Raw genomic sequence first — 27,136 nt, forward strand, 5'->3', positions numbered from 1 at the left:
AATGTACAGTGAGGAATGTCATACCTGGACCCCATCATTCTTTTGTTTACGTCGTTTTTGAGACGCCTGAATTTGCAACTGGAACTCACGAACTGCATTGAGTACTTCTGCAAAAAACTTTCTCTTTGCAGTTTCAATCAGATTCCTCTCCTCTTCCTCTAATCGCGATAACCTCTGTAAAAATACTTTGAGCATATCAGCAATATGAAACAAAGAATTTGGCGAATCAGCAGGGCGCAAGAATTTAAGACCATTTCTGTAAAAATCCGTCAGCCAATAAGATGTATTTAAGCCATGGTTAAAAAAGATTAGTGCCCCTATCATCTTAAGAATACCACCTAAGTTAATCATTTAGAGGTAAAAAAACAATCTGGGAACAGAAAAAGTTGATAACGAATAATCTAGTTGGAAAGAAGTCAAATGACCTCAGCATCACGCTTCTTTCTGAACTGATCATCGGCTTCCATAGCAAATGGATCACTGACCCCATAAAATGGACGAGGCAATCGCATCATTCCCCAGTCATATAGTTGCTTGTCCGGATGTGCACACTTCAAACGCAGCCAGTATTCTGAGCTCACCTCAGCTCGAACCTTGCATTGCAACTCTCTTAGCTGCCAGGTGCCAAAGTAAGGGCCAGTGTCAAGAATATCACTTTTCAAAGGATGGCAAACAAAAAAAATAACCAAGAAAATCTAGATTAGGCCACACCTTCAGCCCATAAAGCTCGAGTAAGCATTTTGCCTGCAAGTCTTCTCCTCTACTGGAAGGTAATCCTGATTCGAAAAACAAGAGTAAGCAATGAAGGAAGTTTGGATTTGTAAAAGTTCTATTTGCTCAACTAAGTCCCCCTGCAACTTAAAAGTTCACTGGCTTTCTTCCAAGAAGAAAGCTGCAAATCAAAACATCATCAAATCTTAAGATGGGTTGCAACAAATTAAGGAATCCAGGAATTGATACCAACCTTCAAGTTCAGATAGCCGGTGTTTGATATGGCTCTGATATCGATTTTCTTGTAATTTGGTCAAATGAGAGCCCGATTCGCATCTGGGTCGCTGCTTCAACAGCGCCTCCTCGAACTCCCTCATCAAATCACCTCCCAAGGGGGTAGAAGAGTTTTCCTGCAAACGTCAATTCAGAGGAAAACCCTGAGAGAGCCATCCTAAAGACAATCCTTCACACAAACTTCAAGGAAATCCACAGACTGTACAAAGCACAAAACGGGCAACCACGAAGATACCTAATTCGACAACACCCGACTAAAAAAAACCACGAAGAACGAAAAGAAAGAGCAGATTCCAAGCTCCAACACCAGAAACAAGCACAAAACCCAACGAATCCAAAGAAGAAGAATAACAAGGAGGGAAGGGGCAGAAGGGTAACCGGAGGAGGAGAAGCGGCGGAGGCGTCTTCGGAGGAGGCATAGTAGATGGAAGAAACGGCGGCGTGAAGGTGAGGGGGCAAAGGAAGGTTTCTAGAGACGTAGTTGAGAGCAGAGATCAGAGACTTGGTCGTCTCGACGGGATCGTCCTGAGGCTGTTCGAGCTTCGCCACCATGGCGGGAACCTCCTCGATTTCAACTGTCTAAATTGATTTTTTTTCCCCTTAGCCCCTCCAGAGAGAGAGAGAGAGAAATCGGATTCGGTTAATAAAAATCACACACCTCTCTATAACTCGACTCTCGGTTTCTTTTTCTTTTTCTTTTTTTTTTTTTTGGTTGTGTGTGTATGTGTATTGGGGCAATTCGTCTCCTTCGTTTCAAGTCCGATACCACCGACGACTGGAGATTTACGAACGCGAGCCCTTCCTCATATCATGTGATTTCCCCGAACACGCCTTCCTTTCTTCTTGAATTTACAAAAATACCCTCACTTTATGGGCCTCGTTACGGCCCATGTGTTTCTAGCTTCGGAATTTTTTATTTTAGCATTTTATACGTATAAGGATAAAAATAATACCATACTCTACTTTTCAGTTTGACGATTAAGCAAACCTTGTGGTTGTGGCATTATATCTTATGTACAAGTTTGTTTTCAGAGTTATAATTTCATAAATCAATTGTGTGTTATATCGTCATTTTTTTTTCATGTTTGTCCCTTTAAATTTTTTTCTTTTATGATTAGAAACGGAGAACTTATACTGTCGATAAACTTAAAGATTAAAGCGATATCGATGTTATGTTTGTTTCTTAGAATCTAAAAGAAGATTAGATTAGGGTTTTGGAAGGAAGAAAAAAAACCCAACGGTTTGTTTAGTTTTCTGGGCACATTTGAAGTTCCAGACCCATAGGAACTGTAGTGTTCAATCAGTGTAGGAAGCTCTAACTTTGGTAATGACAGCTTTCCATGGTAAATATATACACATACACATGTCTCCCAAAAACTTCAAAAGTCCTTATTTTTCTGGTGATAGATTTAACTTGCAAATTAAAAAAAAAATAGCTTTCATAATATCATCACTCAGCTATATGAATCAGAACCTTAAAATGAAATTTATGTATTCCACGAGGGAAGAAGCACATATCTTCTCAAGACTCTCCAAATATTATGTAACTGCAACGACCTTCTTCATGATCCACCACCACCATTTATTCTGCGGAAGTGGCTCTCCTACATGTGCTCAGCCCGACCATATGGGTTTGGCGATACGAGGCTTTCTATGTATGTATCGACCTCAAACCTCTGTATGGTTGAACAGCTTTAAGGACCAATGATTTAGAGGTATCATTCCTGAAATTGTACAGCACCAACTTCCCATTTAGCTCCATAAGAGGTTCCTCTTCCTTCTTACCCCAACACAGCGGCTTCATGGACGTGTACCGCACGCTGATCCGAACTCTGGCCCAAGAGCTAGACACCCCATACTCATTCATCACCCAGAAATCATCGTGGTTCCTGTAGCAGGTGTAAACAATGCAGAGTCTACCATTGAGTTTATGGAGCAGAAATCCCCTATGCGCGTGTGGGCCATCCTCGGCTTCGTCAGGTAAAGCCATGTCTTTGAACTGCTCAGTTGTTAGATCGAATGCCACTACAACTCTCCGGCCATCCTCTCGACGCCTTGCAACCCAGTGGATTGCACCGTTTACAAGACAACCATAGTCGGCCATATTATCATATTCATAACGCGAATCTCCGACCCATTTCCAAGATTCTATCTTTAGAGAATAAACACAACCATTCAGAACATCGCCAGTGACAAGCGCCACCAACTTATAATCATCGGTTATGTCATCGAACCCGAACCCCAACATTCGCACCCCTTTGGACCCCGACTTTAGAAATTCAAGCACATCTGGAATTCTCTTAGATTCTCCAGTGGTCAGATTGAACAAGAACACATCGTCTTCTTCATTAATGGTACACACCAACCCATTGCAAGACCCGGCCACTTCAGCCTCCAAGCCATCCCGATAATACGATGAGGCGAGATTGGACATGACAGGAGACTGAGGGATCTCAACAGCACCCAAATCCCTAGTCCCGTCGCACGCATCAACGACGGAATCGAAATCTACCGTGTAGAGATTGTGGGGGTAAGACACGATGAGCCTTCGCCGACCTGATGGGAAGGCGTCGTTTCGAAGGGAAAGATCGAGGTGGGCCTTCGCAAACGCAGGATCCGACGAGAGAGAGCGAAAGAGCTTAGAGACGCACCTGAATCGGCCGATCGATTTTGCGGGTAATCGAAGGAGAATCTCCCTTATGATCTCTGGAGGAAGAAAGGGAAATTCCGGTGGAGCCGAGCCGAGCCGAGCCTCGCCTCACCACCATCATCATCATAAGGTGTCTAAACACAGATTTTTATTCTGTGGAACTCGTTCTCCTACATGTGCTAAGCCCTACCATATGAGTTCGGTGATACGAGGCTTTCTATGAATGTATCGGCCATCATTATTCTGCGCTGCTTAGCATCTTTAAGGACCAATGATGTAGAGGTGTCATTCTGGAAATTGTACAGCACCAACTTCCCATTTACTTGCATAAGAGTTTCCTCCTCGTTCCTAACCGAACACAGCGGCTTCATGAAATCGTACGACACGCTAATCCGAACTCTGACCCAAGAGCTAGCCACCCCATGCTCATTCATCACCCAGAAATCATCGTGCTCCTCGCAGCAACTGTAAACCATGCAGAGTCTGCCATTCAGTTTCTGGAGCTCAAATCTCCCAAGCTCGTGTGGGCAATCCTTGGCTTCATCAGGTAAAGCCATGTCTTTGAACTGCTCAGTCGTTAGATCGAATGCCACTACAACTCTCCGACCATCCTCTCGATGCCTTGCAACCCAGTGGATTGCACCGTTTACAAGAAGACCATCGTCGATCATATCATCATCATCATATCCATAACGCGAATCTCCGACCCATTTCCAAGAATCTGTCTTGAGAGAATAGACACCAGCATTCAGAACATCGCCCGAGACAAGCGCCACCAACTTATAATCATCGTTTATGGCGTCGAACCCGAACCCAAACCCATTGATTTCCTCCCGTTTGGATCCCGAATTCAGCAATTCGAGCACACCCGGAATTCTCTTTGATTCTCCAGTGGTCAGATTGAACAAGCACACGTTGAGTGCTCCATTAGTGGTACACAGCAACCCATTGCAAGACTCGACCATTTCAATGCAGAGGTCTTCCCGATGACACGATGAGACGAGATTAGACATGACAGGAGGCTGAGGGATCTCAACAGCACCCAAATCCCTAATCCCGTCGCACGCATCAACGATGGAATCGAAATCTACCGTGTAGAGATCGCGGCGGAAAGACACGACGAGCCTTCGCCGACGCGTTCGGAAGGCGTCGTTTCGAAGGGAAAGATCGAGGTGGGTCTTCGCAAAAACAGGATCCGAGGAGAGAGAGCGAAAGAGCTTAGAGACGCACCTGAATCGGCCGATCGCTTTCGCGGGTAACCGAAGGAGAATGTTCCTGACAATATCTGGAGGAAGAGAGGGCAATTCCTGCGGTGGTCGTCTTCCGTCGTAGTCGTATCTCGGTCGTGCCCTCTTCGCTGTCTCCATTATCGCTTCTTCTCTCAGTAGCAAATACTAAAATCCACGCAAAATATGGCACTAGTACTAGTGTGTGTATATATATTATACGTATATATGACATGCAAATTGAGTCGTTGATTCGGGAGCGCTATTACAGATCGGTTAGAACACCCAATATATGTGTGCGCTTGATATTATACTTGGCTACGTGCGTGTCCACCGTACACCTCAAACCAAACACGTATGATTATCCAATCCATTAAATCTAATCGTAGGAAGACATACACATCACCATCATCTCTCCATCCAAGGGATTTATGGGCCGTAACTGGGCCTCGTTACGGCCCATTTGTTTTTAGCTTTGGAATTTTTTATTTGACATTCTATACATGTAAGGATAAAAATGATGCTATACTATACTTTTTCAGTTTGATGATTAAACAAACCTTGTGGTTGTGGCATTATATTCTTATGTACAAGTTCGTCTTTATCGATCAAATGACATGTGTGTTTGTCCCTTAAATTAGGGTTTTGGAAGGAAGAAAAAAAAAATCAAGAGTTTGTTCAGATTCCCGGCCGCATAGGATGAAAATGCAATATTGGGAATCTGAACTACATTTGATGTGGATGTCCAATTAAGAGCATTTCTGTCCACAAAGGATTAAAGCCATGCTGTGATTTGATATCTATGAAAAGTTAGCAACTTCAGTGATGAATCGTTATCATCCGCATGGCAACTTTGGCAGTGATCAGTATGGGAAGCTTGGTAACGACAGCTTTCCATGGTAAATATATACATATACACATTTCTCCCAAAAGCTTCAAAAGTCCTTATTTTTCTGGTGATAGATTTTAACTTACAAATAAAAAATAGCTTTCATGATATCCTCACTCAGCTATATGAATCAGAATCTTAAATGAAATCTATGTATTCCATGAGGGAAGAAGCATCATCGTCATCATAAAGTGGTGATGATGATGAAATTCATCCTGGGTCTAACCACACATTTATTCCGTGGAAATCGTTCTCCTACGTGTGCTAAGCCATACCATATTGGTTCGGTGATATGAGGCTCTCTATGTATGTATCGGCCGCCATTACGCAGCGCAGCTCAGCATCTTTAAGGACCAATGACGTAGAAACGTCATTCCGGAAATTGTACAGCACCAACTGTCCATTTAGTTCCATAAGAGTTTCCTCCTCGTTCCTAACCGAACACAACGGCTTCATGCTGCTGTATGACACACTTATCCGAACTCTGGCCCAAGAGCTAGCCACTCCATACTCATTCATCACCCAGAAATCACCATGCTTCTCGAAGCAGTTGTAAACCATGCAGAGTCTGCCATTGAGTTTATGGAGCTGAAATCCCCTAACCCTGTGTGGGCACTCATCGGCTTCATCAGGAAAAGCCATGTCTTTGAACTGCTCAGTCGTTAGATCGAACGCCACTACAACTCTCCGACCATTCTCTCGATGCCTTGCAACCCAGTGGATTGCACCATTGACAAGCACACCATCGTAATTGGTATCATCATCATCATATTCATAACGCGAATCTCCGACCCGTTTCCAAGAATCTGTCTTTAGAGAATAAACACTGGCATTCAGAACATCGCCCATGACAAGTGCCACCAACTTATAATCATCGGTTATGGCATGGAACCCGAAACCGAACCCACAATTGCGCACCCGTTCGGTCCCCAAATTTAGCAAATCGAGCACACCCGGAATTCTCTTAGATTCTCCAGTGGTCAGATTGAACAAGAACACGTCACCTGCTACATTCGTGGTACACACCAGCCCATTGCAAGACCCGACCACTCCAACCCAGTAACCTTCCCGATAACACGATGAGACGACATTGGACTTGACAGGAGACTGAAGGATCTCAACAGCACCCAAATCCCTAATACCGTCGCACGCATCAACTACGGAATCGAAATCTACCGTGTAGAGATTGTGGCGGTAAGACACGATGAGCCTTCTCCGACCTGATGGGAACGCGTCGTTTCGAAGGGAAAGATCGAGGTGGGCCTTCGCAAACGCAGGATCCGACGAGAGAGATCGAAAGAGCTTAGAGACGCACCTGAATCGGCCGATCGATTTCTCGGGTAATCGAAGGAGAACCTCCCTTATCATCTCTGGAGGAAGAAAGGGAAATTCCGGTGGAGCATCGCCACGACTTTCTTCTTCCTCGACGTACTCGTCTGTCCGTCTTGCCCCTTTCGCTGTCTCCATCATCGTTTAAGTGGCAGATGTATTAGTTCTCCAAATCTCTTCTATTTATAAGACCCCGAAATCTCAAGCCCTAGTCAAAACCACCCGGTATTCCTTGACCGGTTTTAAAACTTTACCAATTCAATGTGTTCAAAATCGATTAAAAACCGGGTCAGATTAAATGCGGCTTCAAGATGTGTTTGATCGTACGTATGATATGAATATAGTTTTCATCGTTATATGAATAATTTAATCAGGTTTTCTTGTATTTTCTAAATATATATATAACTTGATTCATCGGAATTCAACCCAAAAAAAAATTATACATTACAATAATAACATACTTAAAAATTAGTCGGTCCTCCCCGAATATTGTGTTTATTTTTTTTTTTTGTTTATTATGAAAGAATGATAGGAACAAATACAATGTCTTTGATAGAACAAGAAAACCAAGAAGCCATCACTCAGACACAAACACACAGATTCATATAGACATGTCGACGAAATCGTCGTAAAACCACACAGAGAACATGGATCAGACCAAAGAGAAGTCGGGGGTTAGACTCTTCCGAGGTGATTTCTTTGGTCGGAAATGGTTTCTCCAACTCCGACATGGATAGCTCCGGTGCACAGCAGCTGTGTTCCGCTCACAATTATCGTCATCACTTCAAGCGTCCTCTGCATATACGTATACATATACCCATATATATGTGTGTGTGTGTGTTAACAACGTTTATCTTTTCATTCGAATCAACAACGTTTCATCATTTGGAGAACTCACCAGATTCGCTTCTGTCCAGCCTAAGTTGATCTCCTTACACGCCAGCCTGCACCCATGTAACCCAAAATCCATATGTATATGTATATGTATATGTATATGTATATGTATATGTATATGTATATGTATATGTATATGTATATGTATATGTATATGTATACCCCATGGAGAGGAGAGTGAGAGCCCATGAGATTAAGGAAGAGGCGGCGGCTGAGTGAAGATTAGGAGCATCCCATTCAAGAACGTTTTGGATGCCGGAAAGTGACGTCGCCATTCCGACAACTCCGGCGATCAGTGAGAATATCACGAAAAAACCAGTCGCCATGTTTCCCATTGGGAAGAATATCGGGAAGATATGCGCAGGGAGCGATAACACCGACGCTGACGAAATTCGAAATACATTGTGAAAAGTTATAGATAAAGATGCTTATAGTGTAACTGTAAATAATATTTTCTAACGGTAATTAAATTGATTACCGGTCTCACGTGCTCGGTCGACGCCGTGATTGACAGCCCAAGAAGCGATGACGGTGACGATGAAATAGAGACCTAAATTTAGCATCAGGAGCATGAAAGCTGCAGACTTTGATCCTCCAGAAGCCATTTCTACGACCTGACAAAAAAACACACACTCACAACGTAAAAAAAGATCTTTTCTTTTCTTTTGTTTGCCTTCTCCCTGTTGGGATATGAGAAGATGGGGCGGTGTGTTTATATATGTGTATGTGTATATATATATATATACCAACGTATAATCGAATCTTGTAATTGAAGCAAAACGCCTATAATTCCTTGCGTTGTCTCTGACTTTGAGCAAAGTATCAAATCCCAAGCTTCCATTTTGATGACATCCTTTTTGTTTACTTCTGTCTTAAATGTTCATAATTTAAAAAAAAGAAAAGAAAAAACTCTAAAAATTCATAAACTTGTAATTTGGATTAATATTAATTTATAAACTTGTAAAGGTGTTTATTAATTTCTAAACTTGCAAAATTGAACACGTTAAAACCTGAACTTGTTAAACGGTTCCATAATCGTTCATAGCGTTATTTGGTCAAAAAAACGAGTTGACCAATTCGACGTGGCGCGTGACGTGAAAATAATTTTCTGAGTTGGCTCGCCACGTCACGTGCAACTTCAGATCAGTCAACTCGTTTTTTGACCAAAAAACGCTATGGACGATTATGAAATCGTTTAACAAGTTCAGAATTTAACGTGTTCATTTTGCAAGTTTGGAAATTAATAAACACCTTTACAAGTTTAAAACTTAATATTATTCCAAAATATAAGTTCAAAAATTATTAGAGATTTTTTTCTAAAAAAATAAAAATATAAGATAACGAATTATAAGAAGAGGAGTCGCCAAAGTAAATAGTATTGCTATTGTGGACTGTCAAATTATGACATAACCTGAATCATGTAAATATATACACAAATATATATATAACGACTTTAGTTATATAAATTTAGACCCAAATTTTAAATCTTTTACAATAATTTTGAAATAGAGGAAATACGAACTTTTTTTAAGTTATAAAAATCATGCAATATCGTACCAGTACATTTTGTTATAATAACAACTATATTTTGTTATAGAGAAAATAATATAATAGTGGTAGTTTTTCTATCAAATATTCAAAATCTAAATTGATTATGAATTGTTTTAGAAAAAATATATTAAAAAGGATATTAAAAAAATATATTTAATTTAGAAATATCATTTTTAATATAATTTTTTCTAAACGATTCATAATCAATTTAGAAATTAAAAGATACTTATATTTTATTCACAAAAATTCTAAAAATTCTTAAACTTCTATTGTGGAGTAATATTAATTCCTAAACTTGTAGAGGTGCATATTAATTTCTTAACTTGCAAAATTGAACACGTTAAATCCTGAACTTGTTAAATGGTTCCATCGTGGTCCATAGCGTTATTTAGTCAAAAAACGAGTTGACCGATCCGACGTAGCGATAATTTTTTGAGTTGGCTCGCCACGTCACACGCCACGTCGCATCGGTCAACTCGTTTTTTTACCAAATAACGTGTTCAGGATTTAACGTGTTCAATTTTATAAGTTTAGGACTAATAGTCACCTCTACAAATTTAGGAATTAATATTACTCCAAAATACAAATTTTAGAATTTTTAGGTTTTTTTCCCAAAAAAAGAGATAAAGAATGATAGAATATAAAATTGAAAAAAAAAAAGATGACAGCATTGATCTTTTTGAAGCATTTGGGATCAAAGGAAGCGTATTTGTGATCGGTGATTAGGGTTTTATACGATGACGATCCCTGGACTCTGCGGTGAAATCGAATAAAGATGACAGCAGTTTCGAATTTTGCTTATATTTCACGCCATGATTTGCTTTTTGAGCAGTTTGTGGTCTTTAGTTTAATTTTCCATATTAGAATAAAGGAAAAGAAAAATTCATTGATATATAAAAGGATATATGAGGATGAAAAAAATTAAAAAACAATTAAAATAGAGAAGATATATATATTGAAGACCAAATCGTGTTTCGTTTCCCGGTTTAGATGGTTGCGGTTTGGTTTCGAATCCAAATGGTTCATGGTTCAACGATAACCAAAATGGTTTAAGAGTTCTAATTCTTACCAGGTCAAGTTTTGTCCGGTTCTGGTTTAAAGGACGGTGACTTCACTATTAAAAACCCACATGATTTTTCCTTATTGGATGATTAATGTTTCTCGGTTTATCTATAATCCGAGATAAAATTGAATTTGAATAGAAATGACTCGAATTCAAATCAAAACATACCGATCTAAAGGGAAACAGATCAATCCAAAGAGAAATGAATCAAATGTGAATCAAAATGAATCGATTCGAAACGAATTTGAGTTGAAAAGAATTGATATAAATCGGAATAAATCGATTCGTATGGAATCCAAATTGGAATGAATTGAATTCGAATTGGTCAAAATCGAATGCAAACCGTAACAACTTGATTCGAATCGGAATAAATCGAATTTGAATTGATCAAATCGAATATGAACCATAACGAATCGATTTGAATTGGATAAATCGAATCGATTAAATTTGTATATGAACCGTAAAAAATCATTCCAAATAAAAATAAATTGAACCCGAATTGATCCAAATCAAATATGAACTGTAACGAATCTATTCGAATCGAAACAAATGTAAATCGATCTAAATCGAAACAAGTGTTAACAGAAATTAAATTTTATATAAAGACCAAGTATTTCCCTCATCCTATAAAGACCAAGTATTTTCTCTCTTGACTAATATAAGAGTAGTTAGTTTGCGGCAAAATCTACACGTGATAGATAAATACAGAAAAAATATTTAAGATGACAAAACTAATAAGAGTAGTTTGTAACCACAGTTAATTTTATTCACAACTTTCTAACAATAATTAATTTTGAATGTGTATATATAATATTACCGTGTGTACGAAAATTTATAGATGTTAAATGGGTTATGTTAAATGGATTAAACCAACCCAATAATATTTTCATTTGGGTTATATTAATTAAATAAGTTTGACAGATTTAACCCATTAAGATTATGGGTTAAATGAATAAACTTATGTAACACATTTACTCTAACATGAATATAAATCTTAATTAAATAATATTTTAATTGGATTAATAAAATCTGAACTCATTCGAACCAAATAATACATAACCGAATTTGAGACAACATCAAGTATCAAATGAGAATTTTAATTTAAAAAAATTGAATTGAGTAGAAAAGACTCGAAATCAAATCAAAACAGATGGATCAAAGGGAAACGAATCGATCCAAAGAGAAACAAATCAAATGTGAACTGAAATGAGTTGATTCGAAATGAATTTGAATTTGAAAGAATGGATACAGATCAGGATAAATCGAGCTGTATGGAATCCGAATCCGAAATCGAATCCGAATTTATTAAAATCGAATATAAACCGTAACAAATTGATTTGAATTGGAATAAATGGAATCCGAATTGATCGAAATCGAATATGAACCGTAACGAATTGTTTTGAATCGGAATAAATCAAAACTGAATGGATTAAAATCGAATATGAACTGTACTAAATCAATTTGAATTAGAATAAATCAAATCCGAATCGATCAAAATCAAATACAAATTGTAATGGATCGATTCGAAACGAATGAGAATTCATCCAAATCGGATCTAATCGAAACAAATCTTAATAGAAATTAAATTTTAAATAAAAATCAAACAGATATATAGTTCTATAGGACTAATTGGGTTAATTGAGTTAATTTGATATGATGGACTAACCTAATACATACAATTTTTTATTTGGATTGGGTTAACTCACCTCATTAAATTGTATGAACCCAAATAGGTTGGTTCAAAATGGATTGGATATCCCGTTTCGATATTTTTAATGGAATTGAGTATGCATATAAACAAAAGAATAATAAGTAAATGTATTTTGTTTAAGAAATACAAGTCACCGCTCTCATTTCAACAATTATAATAAAAATAATCGGTGAGGGAAAATGAATAATGTGTGTCAATGTCATCTAAATATAACTAAATATAACTCCGAAATATAAACAGAAGGAAAGTAAATTTTGCTTAAAGATTGGATTAAAAAAGTTAAGTCTCAACATCTTCGATGAATTTGACATATCACTACAATTTGTTGTTTTGAGTAAAAAAACTCCACCGATTGCATCTTCATGTCTTCTATATCTCTATTAATATATCTCTATTAATTGTTTCATTATATATGATATTTGCGACATCATCCTCACCTCAAATCAGAAAAACGTATATGTTCTTCACATAAAAAAAATTAGCACAAATGGGAGAAATATTATAATTTGAAAAACAATTGTTGTGTTTCCATTTATTTTGACAAAACTTATCAAATAACCTCAAATCTTCTATGATATCAAAAAGTTTCACTACAACCATCACTAAAACTGCAACGCATACAAGAAAGAGAACAACATAATATTCAAACTTTCCATTTAATCCAAAAAATTTATACTCCACACCAACATATTGATGATACAAATGATATAATAATCTAGGTCTATCCCTGTATATATAAACAATTTTGGCACATTTGCAATTGTAAAAAATAATATCAATTCATGGAGTAACTAGATGAAGAAGATGAATTGTTTCAGCTTCGTGATGATTGAACCATAAATGAAGATGTATTGATATCAATTTGAGAAAAAACAAATAAGCGTGAAACGAAATTCAATCGATTCTCAATTAAAAATGAAAAAAGATAATAACATGTAGGCAAAGAACTAGACTGTTTCTGACCTAATGATGATTCTAAGCTTTTTTTCTGGAAATGATGATACTAAGTTTTATTCTTGAATAAGTTCATGCTTTGAATGGTAATGGTTTTTATTTTAATTTTTTTTACTTTAATGTGTTATTTTTCGATTTTTGTTTTTGTAAATCGAAAAGAAAAGAGTTTTTTAGTTTTTAATCGATTTTTTTTTATGAAAGTTGCTTTCTAAGTTTTTAGGAAAACTGGTTTGGTAAAAACTTAATTGTCAATTTTTTGGTTTTTTGGTTTTTAAAATTCCCACAACCTCTTCTATTCAAGATCAGTTTGGCAAAAACTTAAATCCAGAATGCCAAAAAGATATAAATTTAACCAAGAAAAAGAATTTACTGTGTAGATTCCACCGGTTCCATCTCCACATCTCTATTAATTGTTATCTACGTGTCGTCATCCTCATATGAAATCAGAAGAAGATAAACGTTTTTCACATAAAAACCTAACATAAATGGGAGAAAGACTAAAATTTGGAAAACATTTTATAAGATTTCATTTATTTCGAATGATGTTATACCATGTGACACTATTGTTAATAAGATACATATTATATCGTCAAATAAACAGAAATCTTCTGTGAAATTGAAAAGCTATTTTGACAACAAAAATTTCCTCTACTTTCTTTTGTAAAGAAATTACAGCAGTAGAAAAGATATCGAAAACTAATGTGAACAAACTAAATGAGGCAATCCATTTAATGGAAACAGTTTGTGTGAATTTTTCAAAAAGTGGGCAATCTTGCAAAGCAATGACACAAACAAAATAATCTACAATCCAAAGAATGGATAAGACCAGTTTTTTGCTAAAAAACCTACACATTTTTATTAAGAAATACCAAGAAATTGGCCATATTAGGAAAAATTTGAGATAGGTAACCATCATTAATAGCGCAACGCATAAAAAAAGGAAAAAATACATGGTATTCAAGCTTCCCCTCTATATAGTCCAAAACAATCTCTGCCTCATATCAATATCTAAATCATAAGAATAACAAATATTGATCTGATAGCTATACTAAACTACAATTTCCTCAGTATGTTAACTTGCATCATATATAAAAGAAAAGAAACAACTATAAAAGACACTTAAACAATAGTAAATGTCGCAATCCCCTTATACATACACAATTTTGGTATATAATTGCAAAAAATAACATCAATTCATATAGAGTAACGAGATTAAAAAGATGAAATAATATTTGCAATCAAACCAAATACTAACCAAATCAATTTATAACAAATTTTTTTGTGTTTACTTGGATTTGTTTAAATATAAAGTGTTGTTTCTAATTTTATTTCAATCCCCAATTTAAATTAAAAACCCTTCATTGTTTTTATTTGATATTATATCGAATTAGGTCACATATAAACTCATTTAATTTCATATCACATTGAACCATATAGATAGAATAATACACATAAAAACCTAACATAAATGAGAGAAAGACTAAAATTTGGAAAACATTTTATAAGGTTTCATTTATTTCGAATGATGTTATACCATGTGACACTATTGTTAATAAGATACATATTATATCGTCAAATAAACAGAAATCTTCTATGAAATTGAAAAGCTATTTTGACAAAAACTTTTTCTTCTACTTTCTTGTGTAAAGAAATTACAGCAGTAGAAAAGATGTCGAAAACTAATATGAACAAACCAAATGAGGCAATCCGTTTAATGGAAACAGTTTGTGTGAATTTTTCAAAAAATGGGCAATCTTGCAAAGCAATGACACAAACAAAATAATCCACAATCCAAAGAATGGATAAGAATAGTTTTTTGCTAAAAAACCTACACATTTTATTAAGAAATACCAAGAAATTGGCCATATTAGGAAAAGTTTGAGAACGGTAACCATCATTAATAGCGCAACGCATAAAAAAAGGGAAAAAATACATGGTATTCGAGCTTCCCCTCTATATAGTCCAAAACAATCTCCGCCTCATATCAATATCTAAATCATAAGAATAACAAATATTGATCGGATAGCTATACTAAACTACAATTTCCTCAGTATGTTAACTTGCATCATATATAAAAGAAAAGAAACATATATAAAAGACACTTAAACAATAGTAAATGTCGCAATCCCCTTATACATACACAATTTTGGTATATAATTGCAAAAAATAATATCAATTCATATAGAGTAACGAGATTAAGAAGATGAAATAATATTTGCAATCAAACCAAATACTAACCAACTCAATTTATAACCAATATTTTTTTGTTTACTTGGATTCGTTTAAATATAAAGTGTTGTTTCTAATTTTATTTCAATCCCCCGTTTAAATTAAAAACTCTTCATTGTTTTTATTTGATATTATATCGAATTAGGTCATATATAAACTCTTTTAATTTCATATCACATTGAACCATATAGATAGAATAATACACATAAAAACCTAACATAAATGAGAGAAAGACTAAAATTTGGAAAACATTTTATAAAATTTCATTTATTTCGAATGATGTTATACCATGTGACACTATTGTTAATAAGATACATATTATATCGTCAAATAAACAGAAATCTTCTATGAAATTGAAAAGCTATTTTGACAAAAAAAAAATTCTCTACTTTCTTTTGTAAAGAAATTACAGCAGTAGAAAAGATATCGAAAACTAATGTGAACAAACCAAATGAGACAATCTATTTAATGAAAACAGTTTGTGTGAATTTTTCAAAAAATGGGCAATCTTGCAAAGCAATGATACAAACAAAATAATCCACAATCCAAAGAATAGATAAGACCAGTTTTTTGCTAAAAAACCTACACATTTTATTAAAAAATACTAAGAAATTGGCCATATTAGGAAAATTTTGAAAAACGGTAACCATCATTAATAGCGCAACGCATAAAAAAAGGGAAAAAATACATGGTATTCGAAGCTTTCCCTCTATATAGTCCAAAACAATCTCCGCCTCATATCAATATCTAAATCATAAGAATAAGAAATATTGATCTGATAGCTATACTAAACTACAATTTCCTCAGTATGTTAACTTGCATCATATATAAAAGAAAAGAAACAAATATAAAAGACACTTAAACAATAGTAAATGTCACAATCCCCTTATGCATACACAATTTTGGTACATAATTGCAAAAAATAACATCAATTCATATAGAGTAACGAGATTAAGAAGATGAAATAATATTTGCAATCAAACCAAATACTAACCAACTCAATTTATAACAAATTTTTTTGTGTTTACTTGGATTCGTTTAAATATAAAGTGTTGTTTCTAATTTTATTTCAATCCTCAGTTTAAATTAAAAACCCTTCATTGTTTTTATTGGATAATATATCGAATTAGGTCATATATAAACTCATTTAATTTCATATCACATTGAACAATATAGATAGAATAATACACATAAAAACCTAACATAAATGGGAGAAAGACTAAAATTTGGAAAATATTTTATAAGATTTCATTTATTTCGAATGATGTTATACCATGTGACACTATTGTTAATAAGATACATATTATATCGTCAAATAAACAGAAATCTTCTGTGAAATTGAAAAGCTATTTTGACAAAAACTTTTTCCTCTACTTTCTTTCGTAAAGAAATTACAGCAGTAGAAAAGATGTCGAAAACTAATGTGAACAAATTAAATGAGGCAATCTATTTAATGGAAACAGTTTGTGTGAATTTTTCAAAAAATGGGCAATCTTGCAAAGCAATGACACAAACAAAATAATTCACAATCCAAAGAATGGATAGGAATAGTTTTTTGCTAAAAAACCTACACATTTTATTAAGAAATACCAAGAAATTGGTCATATTAGGAAAAGTTTGAGAACGGTAACCATCATTAATAGCGCAACGCATAAAAAAAGGGAAAAAATACATGGTATTCGAACTTCCCCTCTATATAGTCCAAAACAATCTCCGTCTCATATCAATATCTAAATCATAAGAATAACAAATATTGATCGGATAGCTATACTAAACTACAATTTCCTCAGTATGTTAACTTGCATCATATATAAAAGAAAAGAAACAAATATAAAAGACACTTAAACAATAGTAAATGTCGCAATCCCCTTATACATACACAATTTTGGTACATAATTGCAAAAAATAACATCAATTCATATAGAGTAACGAGATTAAAAAGATGAAATAATATTTGCAATCAAACCAAATACTAACCAAATCAATTTATAACAAATTTTTTTGTGTTTACTTGGATTTGTTTAAATATAAAGTGTTGTTTCTAATTTTATTTCAATCCCCAATTTAAATTAAAAACCCTTCATTGTTTTTATTTGATATTATATCGAATTAGGTCACATATAAACTCATTTAATTTCATATCACATTGAACCATATAGATAGAATAATACACATAAAAACCTAACATAAATGAGAGAAAGACTAAAATTTGGAAAACATTTTATAAGGTTTCATTTATTTCGAATGATGTTATACCATGTGACACTATTGTTAATAAGATACATATTATATCGTCAAATAAACAGAAATCTTCTGTGAAATTGAAAAGCTATTTTGACAAAAACTTTTTCTTCTACTTTCTTGTATAAAGAAATTACAGCAGTAGAAAAGATGTCGAAAACTAATGTGAACAAACCAAATGAGGTAATCCATTTAATGGAAACAGTTTGTGTGAATTTTTCAAAAAATGGGCAATCTTGCAAAGCAATGACACAAACAAAACAATCCACAATCCAAAGAATGGATAAGAACAGTTTTTTGCTAAAAAACCTACACATTTTTATTAAGAAATACCAAGAAATTGGCCATATTAGGAAAAGTTTGAGAACGGTAACCATCATTAATAGCGCAACGCATAAAAAAAAGGAAAAAAATACATGGTATTCGAGCTTTCCCTCTATATAGTCCAAAACAATCTCCGCCTCATATCAATATCTAAATCATAAGAATAACAAATATTGATCGGATAGCTATACTAAACTACAATTTCCTTAGTATGTTAACTTGCATCATATATAAAAGAAAAGAAACAAATATAAAAGACACTTAAACAATAGTAAATGTCGCAATCCCCTTATACATACACAATTTTGGTATATAATTGCAAAAAATAATATCAATTCATATAGAGTAACGAGATTAAGAAGATGAAATAATATTTGCAATCAAACCAAATACTAACCAACTCAATTTATAACCAATATTTTTTTGTTTACTTGGATTCGTTTAAATATAAAGTGTTGTTTCTAATTTTATTTCAATCCCCCGTTTAAATTAAAAACTCTTCATTGTTTTTATTTGATATTATATCGAATTAGGTCATATATAAACTCCTTTAATTTCATATTACATTGAACCATATAGATAGAATAATACACATAATGTTTATATAAAGAGAGAATGAATTTTTTTTATTTAAGCAATGCCTCATAATAAAGAGAATATACAAGTAATTTATATCACTTCTATTTGTTCTTCTATTGGTGTTCTATACTCTGAAACGTTTGTGGTGTGAGCGATTGTATGAGTAATTGGAAGAATTTTTTAAACGGATAAAACTACTACAAAAATGGTAAAAATTAAAATTTGAAATAGAAGAATTTATTGGTATTTTAATTTCGTATAAAATCAAAATAAACATGATATTTAATGGTGAAAATATATATATAATTTTCGTATATTTGTATAGGTTGCTTTACTCAATATCATTTTACATAAGAACACAATTCTATAATCGATTTTACTTTTTATAAAAAAAATCTATATTCTTTCGTTTTATAATTGTTTTAGATTTTTTTTGTTATATTACATGAAGAGTGGAAGATTACAACTTGAAGATCACCTTTTTAGTATATATTTATTTTCATGGAATTGATTCCATGTGTCATTACAAATAATACGATACATATTATATCATTAAAGAACCGAAAATTTTCTATGATTTCATTGCAATCATCACCAAAACTACTACAAGAAAGAAGAATATATGATATTCAAACTTTCTTTCTAATCCACATGCAAGGAGGTGCTATTCGTATCGTCCAATATGGTGACAGATATCTCGCAATTACATAAAACTACCGACTTCAAAATATCACAAGGTAATTTTACCAAATTCCATGAAAGATGACAAAAAAAATTAAAAAAGGTGTAAAATAAGAAATCAATATTAAAAATATCGGGTTGTAACACATGGATATGTTTATTCTCTTCAAATGACCGATCATTATTCCATACCACAATTCGGCTCTTTCATTTATTTGTTTTAGCTAATGATGATTATTTATAGTTACAATAAAACAATGGGTAATCTAAAAAACAAATCAAAGTTTCAAGAAAGTTCGGGTCGGTCCATGTGCGTCACATCATTTTTCAATAATATAATATCGTTTTTTGTTCTAATGATTATCATTTGTTTTCTATATAACAAAAGGTAACGACACAATGATGCGTGTAAATAAAAATACAAATACGATAATATAGATCCTTCAAATTGAAAAAAGATACTAATAGCTATAATTAGATGAAGTAACTTCCACGCGAGGGAAGCGTTAAGGCAAAGTCCACGCCCTCTGGAGGGTGAAACAGCTCCCATATGATTCGGCTAATGGGCCCTACATCAGGCCCACGTAATGGCCCAATATGATGAAGCTTAATATTCGCGGCCCAGAAAGTAGCTCTGATATAACGAGAAAACGAAACGAAAGCGATGATCAGGCCATAAATATTCTAAGGTATTAACTAGTAAGGATCGATATAAGACATGGAGAAAGGAACAAACTTTAAGAGCAGGTTGCCATACACTGAAGCATTCATTTTTTCCAAGTGGCGTACTGAGCCGGCGGGTGGTTTCTGACAGAGGACCGCCTCTGCTGCTCCATAGCTTCAGAGCCAGTGGCTGCAGCACCACACTTGTTGTAGCGTAATAATACTGATGATCCAACCGCTTTCCCAGGCTTCGCTGCTGCATTATCGACAAGCACGGGTTCCGTTAATATACTAAAGCTTGGATTTTTATCATTTTTTTGATCTAACAACGCACCACCTTGAATAGGAATCCTCGTCGCAGTATTATTCCTCTCAATTTCTCTGATACTGCATTTGGAAATGCTGTCAGTTACTTGGGTGGAATTCTGACTCTTATCAGAGTACAAAACAGATGCCCTGCATTCATCAAAAACTCGAGATAAAATCTCAACAACTCGATAGCAGTCTCCAAAAGTTAATGATAATGTACAATAATACCTAGGTAACGAAGCGTGCTGCCTCTCGGGTGGAGCACCGCAAGTTCCATTCTTGTAGTGCTCCTCAAGGAAAGCAAACTGTTTCTTGAAATGATCTACGGCACTGCAGATGATACACAGATGCTTAAGCCATAACGGGCCGCATATATATATATATATAGTATGAGCGTTAAGGATAGTACCTCGGGTACATAAAGCCAGTTGGTTCTGACCCTTCCAAGTGTTCTTTCAGCATCTTGGGATGGTACTCAAGAATTTCTCTGTATATAAGCTCTCGCACGTCTTCCTTTGTGATTCTCCGCCTCTCAAACTCAAATTCCATCTTTGTGACAGGTTGAGCAGACGGCTCTCTTTCGACTTTGGCCAAACCCTTGAAGTACGGATCTGCAAGCGCCTGCCAAAAAAGCAAGTATTTTAACAAAGAACCAAAAATTTTATATGTTGAGTAGAATAGTGAACAAATGCTTAAAGCACCTCCTCCGCTGTGGGTCGGTCCTTGGGTTCAAATGCCAACATTCTTTCAAGAAGACGAAGAGCGAGGGGATCAGCATTCGGGAATTTATGGGAAAAAGGAACAGGTTTCTTCTTCCTCATGCTGCTCAAGTATCGACGAGCTTTCTCATTGCGTACCTATCACATCCAATGCAAGTATATCAGAAGAAAAAACATTTTTCTTAAAAAAGAACGCAGTAGTTTGTGTTAAACGAAGCCAAAAGAAAAGGAAAACAATATTATGCAAAATCGCTGACCCTTGCAATGGCTTCTACAGATGGCGTTCCTAACAGTTCAGTCATCAGATCCAACTGATGAACCACGTTTTTACCGGGGAAAAGAGGCTTTCCTGTCAAGAGTTCTGCAAATATGCACCCAATGCTCCATATATCTATCGCCGGAGTATACTGAAAAATGAACAAAAAGCAATAATTAAAACTGAACAGCCGGGCAATGTAAACAAAATCATGAATACCTTTGAGAAAAATGATCCACACAGTTCCGGAGCCCGGTACCATCGAGTTGCTACATAATCCTGCAGTCACAAAGCAATAGAAAATGTTGGATCTTGACAACTGAAAGAGGGAAGAAAGAAAGAAAGAGGAAACCTATCCAGGAACCGTGCAAGGAGTGGGGAATTGTTCATACAGCGTAAGAGCAGAATTGAAGAAACTCACTGTCCAAAATATCGCGGTTGGGGTATCGCTGAAAGCGACTCTTGCGAGCCCAAAATCACAGATCTTGAGTTTGCAGTCGGCATTAGCCAATATGTTTTTGGGTTTCATATCCCGGTGGAAGACATTTGCTGAATAAAATACCGTAAAAGAAAAGCATTTTCACAAAAAAGTTAAAATGATCTGCACATGAACACATATGAAGATCTGAAAAAGCTACATGAAATTCAACTTCAGGATAACCATAACTTTAACCACTAACCTGTGTGTATATACTTGAGTCCTCGGAGAAGTTGATAGAGAAAAAACTGGTAATGTTCAGGGGTCAAATCATCGTTTGCCTTAATAACCTGATGCAAATCTGACTCCATGAGCTCAAAAACCACATAAATGTCTTTAAACTCCCGTCTTGAAGGCGGCAACAAGATGTGTTTGATCTCTACAATGTCGGGATGGCGGAGGAGTCTGAGAAGTTTGATCTCACGAAGAATGCGGGTTGCATCAGAGACATGCTCAAATATGTCGTTGATTTTCTTGATCGCCACTTTCTCTGCGGTGTGTGTATCATAGGCAGAGCAGACAACACCATAGCTTCCTTTACCTATCACTTCCTCTATTCTGTACCTACTTCCCTCACCATACTCTGTGAAGAAATCTACATCAACTGATGACTGCACATAAATGAAGATGAAGTGATGTCAGTTTGAGAAAAGCCAAACAATTCCGAAATGTAATTCAACCGATCCCCAATTAAACATTAACTTGCAGGTAAAACACAACATCCATTCAGAACTTTTTTTTCTGGAAAAAGTGCAGTTTGGCCGAAAATTGAATTCAAAATGCCTAAAGTGAACAAATTCAACCAAGAAAAAGAATGCATGTGATGCACATATTATAACGTGAGTTTACCAAAATGCAGCTGTAGAACATAACTCGACCAGTCTTCCATCAAACATCAGAAAGCTAAACGACGAACGAATGACTACAAGCCTTGGTATAACATTGTATTGGCCTTAATCTTTGCTAAATCAGAATGGCTGAAGGAAAAACTAAAACAAATCAATCGAGCGTAAAGAGCCACACACCAGCGACAACCTTAACAGAAATTTGGAAATCTCAAAAGAGAAAACTCAATTGCGGGTGGGCAACAAGGTAACCGACCTTTTTGCGCTGATCAGGCTGCATCTTCAGGTACAGAGCATCCAAAAGTGTTGAAGCGAGAAACCGAGATGAGTATGAGGCAAAATCAGAGACTCCAAGCAAACGAGATCAAGCAAGCAGAGCAATGCGGGAATCAAAACCAGAGCTTTTCGAAATCCCTTGCTCCAAAATCCAGGGAACTGGACATTACGGGGATTGAAACAACTCGGGTTGCTCTTGAACCCGTAAGGACCTAACTGAGATTATTTTTAGCTGAAACCAGGGATCAGAAGAGGGGCGAATCTGAGAAAAACCCTTGATGGGTATCTTTGAATGGATTTTTTTTTTCTATTCCCATAGGAAAAAAAGATCGATCTTTTTCCTTCTTCAGATGATCAATAACTGCTTGGTCTCTCTAGAGAGTTATTGGAAAAAGCTAATGTTTCTGAACACAGAAACCAAAATGCTAATGCTTACGATTTTCTTTTTGGATCTCTCACAGCAAAGGAGAAACAAGGGAAGGGGAAGCGAATGATAGAACGACTGCTAATTATCCTATACGAAAAGACCAAATTACCCCCAATTTGATTGCGGGTGTGAAGAGTTTAAAGGATAATGCGGTAACAAATCACCGTTTATTCTTTATTACTGGTGGATGAGAGACGTCGGACTGTTTTTCACATCACAAAAAAAAAAATCATTTTCAGAAAATTAATTTTTATATCAATTAATGAAATCAATTGTTTATTATTCCGAAATACCCTGTGGCTTATGTAAGACATTAAATTCTACTTCATGATAATAATAAATGATGGTCCTTTGACCATATAGTGTTGGGAATGAAATTTTCAACTGGTTTTGCAAAATGGAATTTTAATAATATATTCAAATTAAATTGTATATAAAATGGATTTATAATTTTTTTTAAATAAATTTATTGGATTAAATAGGATTTAAAAATAATTTGAACACATGAACAAAAAATAGATTTAAAAATCTAATAAATATACTTTTTTTATAAATTTTATATTCGAACTTATATTCCTTATGAATAATTAACTTGCATCAACTTCAAATATTAAAATTTCTTTTTAAAAGGTTCACAGTTTATATTTGTTGAAAATATACAAAAAAAATTATTAAGCCGTCATCTGTGGGTATACTATATAAGTATATGAGTTAACTAATTGAGACAAAAAAAAATTATTTGTCTAACTCTAAACTATTCTTCTCTGTTGGATAATTTTCTAAAAAAATAAAATGATAGAATACATATCTCCAAGTTCTATGGTCTCTGTCATGAGAAATCATAAACCAAAGAGGTTATAATAATCTAAAAAAAATAAAAAATCGTTTTGAGTTTCCTCAAAACGACGATTGATTCAATTTGAAAATCTACGAAATTAAAGTTCCAAAATTTCAAGCGTTTCATTTTTCCGCGTTCACAAAACGCCGCTAAACGCAGTTAACCTCTGGACATTTCTTCTGGTGACCATCTCTTTTCTAACCGAAGCAACGTCTTCCCACCGCCCCACGTTTGCATAAGAACCCTACAACCTCCATGTGAAGGATCAATGACCTCGACCTCTGCAGCCGCCCTCTCGGTCACGTTCACATTCCCGTTGATCTGGACAGCCCTCACCAGCGTTTCCCGTATCACCTCGTCCGCCGTCACGGCCATCGTCTCGATCATTTCCTCTGGTTCCCCTAATTCCCCGGCTCTGCCCCATCAGATTGCCCGATCCAGCCGAAATGAACCGAGCATTCACAACACTCCGGAACTCTTAAACCGTGTGTGTTCATTTTGGACGATTCAAGCGGGCGGATTACATCAAAATCGATATTAAATATATCGAGTTGTGACACATATGTTATTCTCATCAAATAACCGATAATTATTTCATACCACGATTCGGTTCTTTTATTTTTTTCAGCTAATGATGATTATTTATAGTCGTTATGAAATAATGGGCATCGTTAAAAAAAGAATTCAAAGTTCCAAGAAAGTTCGGGTCGGTCCATGTGCAACACATCATTTATTCTACAAGGAAACAATATAATATAGTAAAGTTTTTTTTTGTTCTAATGATTATCTTTTTGTTCTATATAACAAGAGGTGACGACAATAATCGGCGTGTAAATGAAAATACGGTAATAACAGTAAATAGTTCCTTCAAATTGAAAAAAAAAAACTAATAGCTATAATTACATATAAAAAAAAGACCCTCCAGAAAAAGTAAAATATAAAAAGAAGTAATCATTTTTTTATAAAAAAAGACATGTATTTCCATGTATTCTATAATTAGAAATAGAAAAGGGAGACCACGCGCGTTCGAGGGTGAACAGCTCACTATAGGGCCCATGTCCACCCAGGTCTGTCAATGGGCCCTAATCTAGGCCCACCAAGTGGCCCAAAACGGCAAACTAATATTGTCAAGTTTTGGCTAAGATCCTCCGCCAAATTTCTTGAATCTCGTGCCAAAAACCACTCGGTATCTTTATTGATATGAAAAACAGTAACAAATCGGACGAGTTTAATTATTCTTGAGTCCCCAACTCATATCCCTATATAATCTTTTCCCAAAATCGCAGAATAACCTCAATCCCAAAACATACTATCTAACCAGTAACATGTATCTATACCGGAGTCCTCAGAGAAGCTGTGTAGGAATCCTTTCGTCGAATTATCAGCATCTGTTTGGTATTTGGATTGAGCAAAAAAGGAAAAAACAACAACATTTCCAAACACAGAAACTAAAATGATAATGTTTTCTCTGATATGCTATTTTTAGATTCTCGATCCAAATCGAAATATATGCGGTTATTTAAAGACTAAGTTGGGCTTTTGTTTTAATATACAATAAAGCCCGATAAAACGGTAGCCCATGAAAAAATAAATCCGAGATGACATTAAAAATCTCAAATCTCTTGCATTACAATTTTTCGAGTAATGACTAATACCAAGTGTTAGATCTATCCTCAATCAAAAGTGGAACCAAATCTTCATTTTTACAAAATATACAACAAATAAATACAGCAAAATTTACAATTTCACAAAAAAATCTTTAAAGGCGAAATCAAATTCAAACTATAATTCAATGAATGAGAATAAAATACCACATGCAAGTTGATGAGTTTGATCCCAACCCAAATCTCAATACAATCTTTCCCCAAAATCGCAAAATAACCTCAATCTCCAACAAGCACGATTGTTTATATTCACTTAGAGACGTACAATCCAAAACTGACTCAAAATGAACAATACGCTATAAAAACCAATAAATAAGATGCATTTGTATACTTGAGTTCTCGGATAAAATGATAGAGGAAGAACATATGTTCTATTAATGTCATTATTATAAATACTAAATATGCATTTCTACAAAATATACAACAAATAAATGCAAAAAAATTTACAATTTCATAAAAAAATTCTTAAAGGCGAAATCAAATTCAAACTATCAATCCAATACAATATTAATGTCATTATTATACATACTATGCCATCAAAAATTCCAAAATCATCTACAATATTAACTAATTTTAAGTCAACATTACTAAACATGCACGAGAAATGAGAATAAAAGACCACATGAATATAAAAAATCAAGAACAATTCGGATGTGTTTGATTATTGTGAGTTCCCAGCCCATATCCCTTTACAATCTTCCCACAAAATCGTTCAATAACTCCAATCCACAACAAACACAACTGGTTATACTTAAAGACTAAGTTTGTCTTCTGTTTTAAGATATCATAAAGTTGAATAAAACGATAACCCATGAAAAAATAAATTCGATGTGACATTAAAAATCTCTAATATTTTGCATTTCTATATCTCGAAGAATTGACTAATACTGAGTGTTATATCTATCCTCAATAAAAAGTGAAATCAAATATGCTTTTTTTATACAAAATATACAACAAGCAAATGCAACAAAGTTTATGATTTCATAAAACGTCTATAAAGGCGAAATCAAATTCAAACTACCAATCCAACACCGAGTGTTATATCTATCCTCAATAAAAATTGAAGCCATATATGCATTTTTTTTTTACAAAATATACAACAAGTAAATGCAACAAAGTTTATAATTTCACAAAAATCTATAAAGGCGAAATCAAATTCAAACTAATAATCCAATGTACTGATAATGTCATTACCATGCATACTATGTCATCAAAATTTTCAAAATCATCTATAATATTAACTAATTTCACAAAAAAAAACATTACTACACATGCACAAAAAATGAGAATAATTAAAGACCAAGTAAATATAAAAAATCAAGAACAATTCGGATC

General features: G+C 34.7%; 5 protein-coding genes and 1 pseudogene across 9 annotated transcripts in view; all 6 read right to left on the bottom strand.

The window, feature by feature from the left end:
- The window catches only part of LOC104818783 (probable ATP-dependent DNA helicase CHR12), a 6,117-nt gene extending 4,360 nt beyond the window's left edge, over nucleotides 1-1,757 (bottom strand). Inside the window, exons 1-5 of the mRNA XM_010548515.2 lie at nucleotides 1,384-1,757; nucleotides 965-1,121; nucleotides 712-776; nucleotides 426-614; nucleotides 25-174 (exon numbers count right to left, since the gene is read on the bottom strand). Of these exons, the coding sequence (XP_010546817.1) occupies nucleotides 25-174; nucleotides 426-614; nucleotides 712-776; nucleotides 965-1,121; nucleotides 1,384-1,557 (735 nt within the window). The 5' untranslated portion in view covers nucleotides 1,558-1,757. The remainder of the gene's footprint in view (nucleotides 1-24; nucleotides 175-425; nucleotides 615-711; nucleotides 777-964; nucleotides 1,122-1,383) is intronic.
- Nucleotides 1,758-2,321: 564 nt separating this feature from the next.
- LOC104820103 lies at nucleotides 2,322-3,829 on the bottom strand (annotated as a pseudogene).
- On the bottom strand, nucleotides 3,731-5,111 carry LOC104818784 (F-box/kelch-repeat protein At3g06240-like). The gene has a single exon (XM_010548516.2). It carries the CDS (start codon nucleotides 5,020-5,022, stop codon nucleotides 3,835-3,837), a length of 1,188 nt encoding a protein of 395 aa, XP_010546818.1. The 5' UTR covers nucleotides 5,023-5,111; the 3' UTR covers nucleotides 3,731-3,834.
- Nucleotides 5,112-5,755: 644 nt separating this feature from the next.
- Nucleotides 5,756-7,267, bottom strand: LOC104818785 (F-box/kelch-repeat protein At3g06240-like). Its single transcript, XM_010548517.2, has one exon. It carries the CDS (start codon nucleotides 7,238-7,240, stop codon nucleotides 6,035-6,037), a length of 1,206 nt encoding a protein of 401 aa, XP_010546819.1. The 5' UTR covers nucleotides 7,241-7,267; the 3' UTR covers nucleotides 5,756-6,034.
- Nucleotides 7,268-7,588: 321 nt separating this feature from the next.
- On the bottom strand, nucleotides 7,589-8,694 carry LOC104818786. The gene is made up of 4 exons (XM_010548518.1): nucleotides 8,472-8,694; nucleotides 8,156-8,375; nucleotides 7,998-8,043; nucleotides 7,589-7,894 (listed from the first exon to the last, which is right to left on the bottom strand). The coding sequence occupies exons 1-4, from the start codon at nucleotides 8,596-8,598 to the stop codon at nucleotides 7,775-7,777; spliced, it is 513 nt and encodes a 170-aa protein (XP_010546820.1). The 5' UTR covers nucleotides 8,599-8,694; the 3' UTR covers nucleotides 7,589-7,774.
- An 11,057-nt stretch (nucleotides 8,695-19,751) lies between these two features.
- LOC104818787 (mitogen-activated protein kinase 16-like) lies at nucleotides 19,752-23,346 on the bottom strand. 5 transcript variants are annotated; one of them, XM_010548524.2, is made up of 11 exons: nucleotides 22,853-23,346; nucleotides 21,954-22,362; nucleotides 21,695-21,822; nucleotides 21,493-21,552; nucleotides 21,275-21,424; nucleotides 21,000-21,155; nucleotides 20,708-20,919; nucleotides 20,527-20,628; nucleotides 20,327-20,376; nucleotides 20,063-20,245; nucleotides 19,752-19,960 (listed from the first exon to the last, which is right to left on the bottom strand). In XM_010548524.2, exons 1-10 carry the CDS (start codon nucleotides 22,874-22,876, stop codon nucleotides 20,094-20,096), a joined length of 1,443 nt encoding a protein of 480 aa, XP_010546826.1. In that variant the 5' UTR covers nucleotides 22,877-23,346; the 3' UTR covers nucleotides 19,752-19,960; nucleotides 20,063-20,093. The 5 variants fall into 5 exon arrangements, with proteins under 5 accessions (XP_010546826.1, XP_010546825.1, XP_010546824.1 ...); XM_010548523.2 differs by having other exon boundaries at nucleotides 20,324-20,376; XM_010548522.1 differs by having other exon boundaries at nucleotides 20,327-20,445.
- Between the last annotated feature and the right edge of the window lie 3,790 nt (nucleotides 23,347-27,136).

The sequence above is a fragment of the Tarenaya hassleriana genome, unplaced genomic scaffold (genome assembly GCF_000463585.1).
Source record: "Tarenaya hassleriana unplaced genomic scaffold, ASM46358v1 Cleome3, whole genome shotgun sequence".
In the NCBI taxonomy this organism is placed as follows: Eukaryota; Viridiplantae; Streptophyta; class Magnoliopsida; order Brassicales; family Cleomaceae; genus Tarenaya; species Tarenaya hassleriana.

Coding starts and splice junctions, on each gene's coding strand:
- LOC104818785 (XM_010548517.2), bottom strand. CDS start 7,240: ATGATGGAGACAGCGAAAGGGGCAAGACGGACAGACGAGTACGTCGAG.
- LOC104818784 (XM_010548516.2), bottom strand. CDS start 5,022: ATGGAGACAGCGAAGAGGGCACGACCGAGATACGACTACGACGGAAGA.
- LOC104818786 (XM_010548518.1), bottom strand. CDS start 8,598: ATGGCTTCTGGAGGATCAAAGTCTGCAGCTTTCATGCTCCTGATGCTA. Junction 8,376..8,471: donor CGACCGAGCACGTGAGACCG/GTAATCAATTTA, acceptor GAATTTCGTCAG/CGTCGGTGTTATCGCTCCCT. Junction 8,044..8,155: donor CTCACTCTCCTCTCCATGGG/GTATACATATAC, acceptor ACATGGGTGCAG/GCTGGCGTGTAAGGAGATCA.
- LOC104818787 (XM_010548521.1), bottom strand. CDS start 22,876: ATGCAGCCTGATCAGCGCAAAAAG. Junction 20,446..20,526: donor CAGCACGCTTCGTTACCTAG/GTATTATTGTAC, acceptor TGATGAATGCAG/GGCATCTGTTTTGTACTCTG. Junction 20,246..20,323: donor GAGGATTCCTATTCAAGGTG/GTGCGTTGTTAG, acceptor TCGATAATGCAG/CAGCGAAGCCTGGGAAAGCG.